Source organism: Nanorana parkeri, unplaced genomic scaffold (genome assembly GCF_000935625.1).
Source record: "Nanorana parkeri isolate BGI_ZX_2015 unplaced genomic scaffold, ASM93562v1 scaffold287, whole genome shotgun sequence".
NCBI lineage: Eukaryota > Metazoa > Chordata > Amphibia > Anura > Dicroglossidae > Nanorana > Nanorana parkeri.
The window spans coordinates 352069-362621 of NW_017306555.1; the positions used below are offsets into that span (position 1 = coordinate 352069).

At 43.9% G+C, this 10553-nt stretch overlaps 1 protein-coding gene across 1 annotated transcript in view; it reads left to right on the forward strand.

Moving 5' to 3' along the window:
• Positions 1-8788, forward strand: part of NOC2L (NOC2 like nucleolar associated transcriptional repressor) — a 97443-nt gene extending 88655 nt beyond the window's left edge. Inside the window, exons 18-19 of the mRNA XM_018557516.1 lie at positions 6051-6161; positions 7928-8788. Of these exons, the coding sequence (XP_018413018.1) occupies positions 6051-6161; positions 7928-8100 (284 nt within the window). The 3' untranslated portion in view covers positions 8101-8788. The remainder of the gene's footprint in view (positions 1-6050; positions 6162-7927) is intronic.
• The last annotated feature ends 1765 nt before the right edge of the window (positions 8789-10553 follow it).

A 10553-nucleotide genomic window follows, 5' to 3' on the forward strand; every position in this document is an offset into this window, starting at 1 on the left:
ATTAAAAATGCATTTTAACCCCTTTCCTGCTTTCACTGTAACTGCTTGAGAATTCTGTTCTCGTTTCTTCCGAGCCAATTTATGTGCCTGGCTTGTCAGAGCCTCGGATAGTTCCCCGAGCAAAGAAGCACTCAGTCATGCTGCTGTCTAGGCTTTGCCTGCACACCTCTGCCGCTAGCTGTCTTTGGAGTGACACTAATATGTGAAGATGCAACCATGTCAGAGCCTGCTAATAGATATGATTGCCCAGTCTCCCTGACGGCTCATCTCCATTTATCCGTTGATAAGCTGTCTACGTCATCATAGTCTTGACGACGCTGGCAGAATTAAGTAATCTTGACTGGCTCCCCCCTCCGCCATCCAGTGCCTTGTCTTTCCTATGATTCTGTTGCTTGCTTTTAGTTATTTCCTCGGGAGATTTTGTTTGCTTCTATATGACGCAGTCTTCATGCGCTTCTGCTCTTGCTTTTGCTATATGCGGTCTTTTCTGGGAGTTCTCTCACGGCTTCCACATCGGTGTTTTTAAAAAAATGTTCTTTCCTCTGCCCTTATCTCATCTCTGTTCTCCTTCTAGGTCACTTGTTCACACTCAGCGGGGTGTTCAGTTCATTAATACACCCCTTCCTGTGCCGCTCAGTTAGGTTTGGCATTTCTGCCAATAGAATGCACAATTACGCCACTTTGAAGAATAAGCCCGAGCGTTCCCTGAGAAAAGAGTTAAGCCTGCAGGTTTTTCTCCAGAGATGCGGGTGGGGGGTCTCCTTCTCCCATCTGGTGGGATTGATTGAGAACTGGGACCTCTGACGACTAAATATCAGCCCCCCACGCACGGCAACCTCCGCCTGCTTGCCAAAAATCTGGTACTAATTCAGTCCGTGGGTCTCACGCAGGCCTCTGTGACCGCAGGTGGACCTTCCCTTTGTAGCTTATGGCTCCTCTGGGGGATGAGATGTAATTTAAAGCATGTGTCTGAGTAAGGCTAGGCCGGAGCAAGCTGCAAAGAAGATATGTTGGTTTATTATAGGCAGCTTTTTAATGCCTGAAAGGTGAGGATTGCACAGAAGCTCAGGCCACAGTAGAGCTCAGTGTGGCGAGTGTTGGGTTGTGTTTATTGCAAGTTTTGGCAGCTATCGGGGATGTACCTGGGTTCTCTTTGGGGGTTACATTGTTTTTAGCAGTGTTTCACTTTAAGGTCTATCTAAGGCCAAAGTTGTTTTGATTTTGGATAGTGTAGGAAATGGTTAATGTCTGACTCGTTTTGTTGTTTGGGTTTTTTTCTCTGTCTGTATTCCTTTAGGGAGAACTTGACATCTCACTTCCTATCTCAAGAGACAATAGTACGTGAGGGAAATTGTTTCTTATTAGACAGTTGTCGCTGGAACAGGTGATGCCATTTGATGATTCCCACTTTATTCCTATTCCAGTGGAAGCTCAAAGTATTAGATTTGCCCTCACTTTCAATCCTAGTACCAGCGGTCACTGGGACAAACCGAGAAGGTAAGTCTCCCCAGTGGGCGGACTCTGTAATTAAAAAAAACGAAAAAAAAAAAAAACCTGAGGGGTCCTAATGCTTCCCTACTCTATCCAAAACTAAAATAAAAATGAGGAGGGAGCAAAGTAACAGATGAGCTCATCGGGTTGCTGCTTCTCCTTCACTGTCTAGTCACAGACCTGGGGGTAAAGAATGGACCTGTAAGTGTTACTGAGTTGCAGCAGAGAACGGTTGGTGGTCTCCTCTACCAGACAGTTCTATGTGGTGTGGCAGAGCTGTGTAAATGTAGGAACTGGATAAATGCACATCCATCGGCAGGTAAAACGGCTTCCATATATGTATTTCTTTTGTGCATTTAGCAGTTTGCCTGCAGTTCTGCTAAAACCAGAAGGGATATTTATTTTGTCAATGCAATAAATGCTTTACCTTCTATAACTACTTCAACAGCTTGGTAAACAAAACTTTTTGTATTAAAAATTAACAATAAAAGTTTTTGTAGCCATGTACAGTAGGCCACATGATTAGTGCCACAAATAAAAGAAGTATTGGGAGAGTAAAATGTACTGTTCCCATCGATCGTGTAACCGCTGATCGTTCAGCCTCACGGTCTGCTACCTGTAGAGTGCAATGATTGTCAATCACCGCTTCCTGCAGGGGTTCCTCCTTCTCTCTGTTCCTCCAGCACTCATTCAATAGTCAGACGGGAGGGGGGTGGCCTCTGGATCTAGAGAGGCAGAGCCAGCTGTCAATCAGGCAGCAGGGTGGATCCTGCCAATATTGTTGGCGTCTATCCTGGGTGCAGTGAGGCTCTGCGCTTTCAGCATATCGAGAGCAGTTGCCCGCTATATGCCGAGTTTGGGTCACAGGAGTACATTAGTAAATATATTCCTGTGACCCAAAAAGAGAACTAAAGCCAAAAAAAAAGGTTTGACTTTAGTTATCTTAAGAAAAATTGCACCGCACTGCTGACTTTACACTAGTTTAGTATTAAAAAATAGTAAAAATCTAATATTTTTACTACATCCCATAGATTTCAGCTTTGTGACTTGCATAATACAGATGTGATCTGGACAGATAGGTTGGATATCATTTTTCATCACTTGGTTCACGTACGGAGCCTGGAGCCATACGTGACTCACTAACGCAACACATCTTCCCCCTCTAGTAGTGAGGACATTTAGCTGGAAGGTTGCCGGTGACAGATCTGTGCCGGAGCACGCCGTGCAGCCAGGGCTTATTAATGGCTCTTCCAGCAGGGCCGGATGTGCTCCTCGTCAGGTAATTAGCAGAGAGGAGTGGGGAGCTGGAGTATCCGTGAGAACCTCTCTAATGAGCACCAAGCGAGCGCTTACTGACGGCCCTCTAATGGACGTTAGAGACCTAGCTTGTTACTCTGCCCGCAGTCACCTCCAGAAGTGCTCTGTGGTATTATTTCCTCGTGTCTTCTAAACTCTATTCTTTCCTCAGCCTTCCTGTCCTTTTTTTTATTTTAAACTGTGAATTGTGCGTGTCTCCTTTTTTCTTTCTTTTTTTCCTGTCACTCCTCCATCTGATCCCTTTCTGCGTGTGCTTTTCATTTCCTGCTTCTTGCCTGGTCTCCTGAGTATTTCATGTTGCTGCGCTCTCATTCAGCCACATTCTCGCCTCCTGTCATCCAGACGTGACAATTGCACTTCGTTGGATTCGTGTTCCTGTCAGGTCACTGCAAGCATTACACACTCTCCCGCATGTGGGTGCCCACAGGTCCACATCATCCTCGGCTAGCTTAAGAAGGGTTAAGAGGGGGTCAGAAACCCCGTGTATTAAATGTCCTTTTCCATTGGGTTTGGATTGGTGGGCTCTCAACTGCTAGGACAGGGTAAGCTTCCTGTAGTTCTGTCCTGTTATTTTTTTTTTTGTCCTGATACAATAGGGTGAGTGAGCGTTGTCATACTAGGACAGGAAATGTAGTATTGCTCGGATCACCAGGTAAACGTAAAAAGGAAAAAAAGCCTTAAAAAAAAAATGCAGCCAACTGTAAGGACTGATAAGCTGCAATAAATTAAATTTTTGTTTAGATAAGCTTGACGCTATGGACTGAATTTTGACCACCAGGCTGGAGAAAAAAAATTTAGTTGGCATTATGATAGACCAGCAACAGTTTGACTCTTTTCCCACCATCTCTGTGCCCCTTGGATCCATCCCCACCTTCCCCTATCCAAAGCTAGTCTGGCTACAAAACAAAAACATCAGGAAGCATACAGCTACAGTTTGAAATGTTGTGAATTGTTGGGCCTCTTTAAGCCCTGCTGCCCTAAACAGAGGTTCACTAATGCATTATAATGTAGCCCTCCTCTTTTACAGGCTTAGAGAGTCATGTACGAAGTGGCACCATTCATAATTCATTTTTAATGGCCTGAACCTTGGAAACATGACATATGATTGGTTGCTGTGGGTTACTACAGGTCATGCTTTGCCATTTTCTCTAGCACTGCTTTATTCAATACTCCTAACTTGCTTTTGTATTCTCGTTTCCTAAGCTGTGTTATGATATGCATAGCACCGGTCCCTTATCGGTACTATACCAGTTGAGGATATGCAGGTGCTGAAAGGATAAGAATAGGCGCCCTGTCCGAAATGGGCTTCATTTCTCAAAGGAGAAGGGATATGTAGATTTACTAGATAAGGGAGTTGCTCCTCTATAGCTTTGTGGTATAAGTAAACCTGCAACATCTGCCATTGTGTCTGATTTAGGTTTTCTAGTGCAGCCAGTTCTGTAGATTCTCTCTAGTCCACAAATACTGATGACGCCCTCCACTGTAAGGTGGCCCAATGCGGTTTTTCTGGGTGGCTTCCTCTTAACGGCTCTTCAGCTGTCTATTCATCTGATGTTCATCATTGGCCCTTGGTTAGGCTTTTCAGAGCCATCTTCTTTCTAGGTTTTCTTCGATCTTTGCATAGATACATGTGGGTAGAAGGTATGTTTAAAAGCAATTAAGAATAATTATAATATGAAGGGGTCAGATTGTCATTTAGTACAGTATAACTGATTATCAGTTAGGAAATGCTCATTTTAAGGGGGTGCTAAGAAATCTTTTCTTTTTAAAGTGTAGTCTCAAACACCGGGAAAAGCAAACGGTTAATGCAGTTTAGGAAACAATGCGGCTGTGCTAAAGTCCACACAGTTTACCTTAATTTAAAGGAGAACTATGGGGTTAAGGCTTTTCCCCATAGTTCTCCTTAGTGTAACGGGAGGACACAAACTAGTGTCCTCCCGTCACCCTAAGCTCAGTATACCGCGAGCTACAGCTCGCGGTATACTGAGACGCCACAGTACACCGCAAGCTACTGCTCGCGGTATACTAAGACGCCGCAGCTGAAGCGGATCCCGACAATTATCTCTGGATCCGCCCAGCTGCGTGAGTGACAGCTGAGAGCCTATCTAGAGGCAGAGCCAGCTGTACCCGCCCCCTCCCCAGTCCGATCCGCCAGTCAGCGCTGGCGGAGCGGGGAGGGGGGAATCCAGCCCCTGCCAAGGCAGAGAGCTGTGACAGGATCGAGAGGTAAGCGAACGCCGGTATGTGTTCGCTCACTTCTCGATCTACTCTGCCGACCTGTGACAGTCTCATTGTCACAGGTTGGCTAGAACTATGAGGTGAGTGAAAAGCACTCACCTCATAGTTCTCCTTTAACATTTTCCATCCTCCATTGCTGCCAGGTTTCATAGAGCAACTCATGTGAAAGGGATAGCTCTGTGTCCTGAAGCTGATGTCTTTCCTTTTTTTCCCCCTTTTGCTTGATGTGTCGTCTTCCAAGACCGGTGTATATCTGACACTCTAATACTTTTAATACGTTGGTTTTTCTGTATGTGTGCAACAACTGAGCCTGCAGTGGCTGTTCTCTCTCCTATATTACAAGTTTATAAGCAGTTGTGTTACCAGATCACCAACAAAATGTGGATGACTTGTATGTAACATCAATGCTTATCCACTGCAGCCAGATTTCACAGAGCTCCTCACCAGTGTGATGGGTGTCTGTTTCCTGCTGTGTGATCTCTCTTTTTGAGGTATCATATTCTTTCATAAAATATTCTTAGCTCTGACACTTTGATACATTTGGTTTCATGGATATGAAAGACTGCAAGAAGCTTGCAGTTGGGTGTGTCTGGTTGTGTATGTCCTTGAGCACAAGCTAACAAGTGGGTTCTCAAATTACCATAGTACCATAAAAATGGATTGGGTACGGCTAGTCCATGATGGGAAGACTCAGCGTAATATATTATTTTTGTTATGTACCTTTAACTTGGTATACAATGTCTTGCCATTTTATTAACTAGGAAATTTGAACTGACTTAACCCCTGGGTGTACATGGATAGTGCCCAGGGAACAGCTGGCATAAGGAATACATAAGTGTTGTATTTGCAGACTTGCATGTAATGCCTGTATGTGTCATTGAGCTGTATTAAGTAATCTGCTTTAAACGATTAGCACAGCCTGGTACCACCTGTAAAACCTGTGTGCAATGTTACATATACAGTGGCTGTGTACTTTTTAATTTACTTGCCCCTTTTGTGTTCAGGAAAGTCAAAATCCAAGAATGAGGAAGACTCTTCTGATGAGAATTCTGAGCTGAGCAGTGATGAAGAAGGGGGGTATGAAGTTGAAGATGATGAAGACAGTGACTCGGAAGGTAAGTTACAGTGTACCATTGCAGTGGGGTACATCCTTTTGCAGCAATCATGCCTTCACATTATTATATCTAGATGGTGTAGACTTTGAGATATATGTATTTGGTTGGTTCCCTGATGAAGGAGGTAGACTCGTGGTTTACTTTTTTTATTCATCATTTAGCGTATAGACAGACAAAGACAGTGAAGTTCTAATGCAGTGATTCCTCTTCGTCTATCATCTTCCTGCTAAGTGCGGCTTGTCCCTTATGGGACATCAGATTTTGATGCAACACTGCTATGAGATGTTTTGTGATTGTTAAAAGTATACTTCAAATCCCATATAAACATTAATTCAATAAAATAGCACTTTTAAAAAAAAGGATTTTTAAAAGCTCCCATTTAGCTGTTTGCATGATTGTGCCATGCATGGTGCTCGGGCTCTTCAAGCTGTTTTCTGGTTTGTCTTAGGTGATGGCAGCTTGTCATTGACTACACATCAGTTGCCTCGGGGAGGGGGGATTTGGGTGGACTGTGAAGAGGCCAGAGGTAGAAGTCCAGCTGAATGTTCCAGCATGCTACATGTGAGCTCATTCGGCAGGGAGAGCATGCGTCGCAAGGTGACAACGCTGCTCCTTTGGTCTCCCAAGACAGGATGTTTCGGAGAGGGCTCATAATGGCAGGATCACCAGTTGCAAACAATAAAATAAGCTTGCAGTGGAAAACCATGAGACTCACAAGCGAGGGAAGCTATAATTCCACAATTTTTATATAGCGGCAGCTGTCGTGATGCTTTTATCCCACTAAAGTGTAAAGCGGAGGAAGCATGAGACATTGAAGGGTTAATCCCGTACAGCTGGCCCGTAATGAGCTGTGGAGGCAGTGTGGGACAGAACGCTTTATTGCAGGCCTTGTGTCATTAATCACCAGATACAGGGAGAGTTCGATCTGGCAGGCACGATGCACTACGGCTCCTCCATGTGCACATTTACATAGACCTATACTCATCCATCCGCCCGCTCGTACTCGCTTCCAGACAGCTCCCTCCTGGGGACTACAGCGAGATCCCGCTTCGTCGGGGCGCGCACGTTATATAAAAGTGGAAATGCTTAAGTCCTTTTCACTATGAATTCTATCTTCCGTGTTGACGATGCTGTAAAGCTATAGTGCTTAAAAAAAGAAAACTTCTATAAAACATATATAATCATCACGCATGAGGTTATGTAGAAACAGAAAGATTAATCATATGGTGCCTGTTCGCCACAATATTACCCTTCGTTATGAAAACGAAGAACTTTTTTTTAAATGAGACCATACAGAATGAATATAGGGGATGATTCTTGCATGCCGATGGAGAAGTGTGCATACAACCTTTCCAAAACCTCAAGCTATGTGTTAGGGTGAAAGGTCACATACATGAAGCTACATAGCATGCATTCTATTCAATATCAGACTTTTTATGTGAATTTGGCAGCTGCCGTTTTTTTTATTTTTTTTATTGAGCTCTGTTGTAGGAAAGCCAGCATTAGCTATTCATATATTCTTCCCAGCCCAGACCATATACTAAATCTGTTACTGAGGGGCAGCCTCCGCAGCGTTATGAGAAGGTGGCTCTCGTGTAGACGCATCTGGCTGCAGAGCTCGGTTTGGGCAAATGCCCCCTCTATCTGGATGCTGCAGCAAGCAGCGATAAATTAATGAGCGCCGAGATTAATTAGTGATGAGCCACCCTCGGCCGGCTTGTTCCTTCCTGATAAAGCAGAATTTATATTTGCTCTTCCGCCCACAGGGGAATCGCAGGATGAAGACGCGGAGGAGGGGGGAGAAGCCGGAGCCCACAAGAATAAGAACGAGAAGAAAAATAATAAGGGGGTGCAGCGCCTCTCGCAGGCTGATCTCAAGGAACTAGCCAAGGGGGAAAAAGATATTGTGCAGGATCTGGAATTCTCAGACGATGAGTAAACACAGCAGCCCCAGTACTGGTAACCCTTTCCGTGCCCTGCTGCAGTTGCTGGCTGGTCCCCTGCAAGAACCAAACGTACTGTGAATAAAGTGCCTCCGACAGATTTATTGGTGCCCAACCTTGTCCTCATTGTGGGAAAAGATTCACGGTAGCACCAGTATACCAACAAAATAAAAAAATGTATATTAAAGATTTGGATAGCCAATATGTTTTGAGACACCCTTCAAGCACCTGCACCCAAGGCCTAGCAATTAGACCCTGTGCAATAATGAAATATTGCAGAACCGATGCGCAGGGATTAATACGTCCGCTCATAAGGGACGTGCGCAATTGAAGTATGGCTGAATTGCTCCGGGACAATGTGACTCTTGGCCATTTGGCTACTGTGCCTGTAAGAAGCCAGCCTGAGGAATCCTTCTGTATGAAGCTCTGGCCCAGCATTGTACGCACCCCACCATTTCTAAACATCAAGCTGCCATGTAAATCGAATTCTAATTGCTGCTAATATCCCAAGCCCAAGGATGAACGCACGGAGCGTCTCTTAAAGTGATTTTCAATTGATTGTTTTTATTTATCTCTAATTAGACTCCCATCTCCCACTGTACGATTTGGTCTGTTGCGAAAACGGCTGTAACATTCTGTACAGGACGTGTTGTTTATATAAAAATTATTCTAATACTGGTAAACACCCGGATTTGTGCTTTGAATTTTTGTTGAACCGGCGAATGAGTCATATAATCAGCGGGCCTAATGAGAGGGATAAGGGCTTCCTTTGGGTGAATGTGTTATGCTTAAGTGTCTGTGACTAATGGGGGTAGGCAGGGCAGTTGTGCACTGTCCGGTCTGCCGCTGTCGGACTGGCTGCCAGTTGCACAGGAAGAAAATGTTGTTGCCTTTGTAATTTTCTTGGTCATGGAAAAATAGACCTCGGTACAGCTGTGTGCTGTCAGTCTTTGATTTCTCTCAGGTCCTCGGGCTTAAACCAAGAAAAAAAATAGAGGTATGTTGAAGAGTTCATCTTGAGGGCTTAAGTCCTTAAAGGGACCGCATTCTCTCATGGCGCTATCAAACCATACAGACGTGCCAAAACTCCCTTATTCTTATGTATATAGTAAACAAATGATGTTTAACAAGATGAATTACACACAGCTGGGACCAGTTACTTGTTATCTGCAACTTGGGAATCTGCCCTGGTCAGCCCTCACCCTTTTGACCTCCTCTGCACTGCAGCAAAGAGATGCTCTAAAGCTATATATAAAATAAAAGCAATTTCTTCGTATCGCTTTGCTTTATTGCTTTGTGAACAATCACAGATGCAGTGAAATCTTTGTTTCTTCGCTACTTAGCAGACGTCCAAGTTCTAGTGCGGGGCTGTTATCTTAACATTAATTTGTATGGTTTTCCCACCAGTTTGGAGACAACACAAAGGGCAGGGAGCTTGATGGGGATGGGGGGGGCACATAAAACTGCTCCATGCAGGCACCTTTTAATGGTAACAGTCAATAGGGGATTGGATAAATCTATAGGCCACGTGTGTAACAAAGCCTAATGTCATACTTCAGTCATGAATCTTCTGTCTTCAATGTTTAGCAGAATCTCTTAATCAAATTTGGGTGTACCACTTCTTAGGAAACAAAGCAAAGACCGAGCTTTTGCCCTCTGCAGATGGTTATAGACCAAAAGGTGGAGCAATGCTGGTCCCTCTCCATTCTCCTAGTGGTGCAGATAATTGCTGAATATTGTTGTGAGGCAGTGGGTCTAAAAAGAGGTTTCTTTGGGGTTTGCCTCCTTTCTATTAGGTTATTTTACAGGAAGATAACAAAGTGAAGGAAAATGTGTATTTCATTTTTATCTATTTCTAATTTTACCCAAAACCTGATATTAGTTAGATACAGATCATTTAGACAAGAACAACCCCAGTTGTATAAAAAAAAAGAAACGCACCCAGTTTCAACCCCACCCACTCTGTTTTAATTTACTTTTTAAAAAGCCTCAAAATACATAAATCTGTGCCCTCTTGTTTTCACTTCTCATTGTAATGTTATACTTGAGGGCTTTAGAGCCGTGCGACGACCTGTTGATGAACTCTTGCAACAAAGGACTTAACCTGTCGCATGACTGTAGTTTTAGGTAAGGTATTTGGTCCTATAGATTTTTTTAAACAAATATATTGGCTGGGGATTTAGTGAAGGGAATGAAAAGAATATTGTTTTTTTCCTACTAGAGACTAGCTTTACAAATAAACAACAAAAAACTGTTAAAACTGTTAAGGATCTAGATTCCCTTAAATTGCAATTAGCAAAGCTGTGCCATTTACTGAACAGGCTGAATGCCGAAGGACATGTCATTTCCATTTCAGATTACTGAAGTGCACATTGGTACAGTGGTGGGGAGTGCTGGGGCAAGCTTCGGTGAAGTTTTGAGTGCAGCTGTCAGTGTGGGTGTCAGTCAG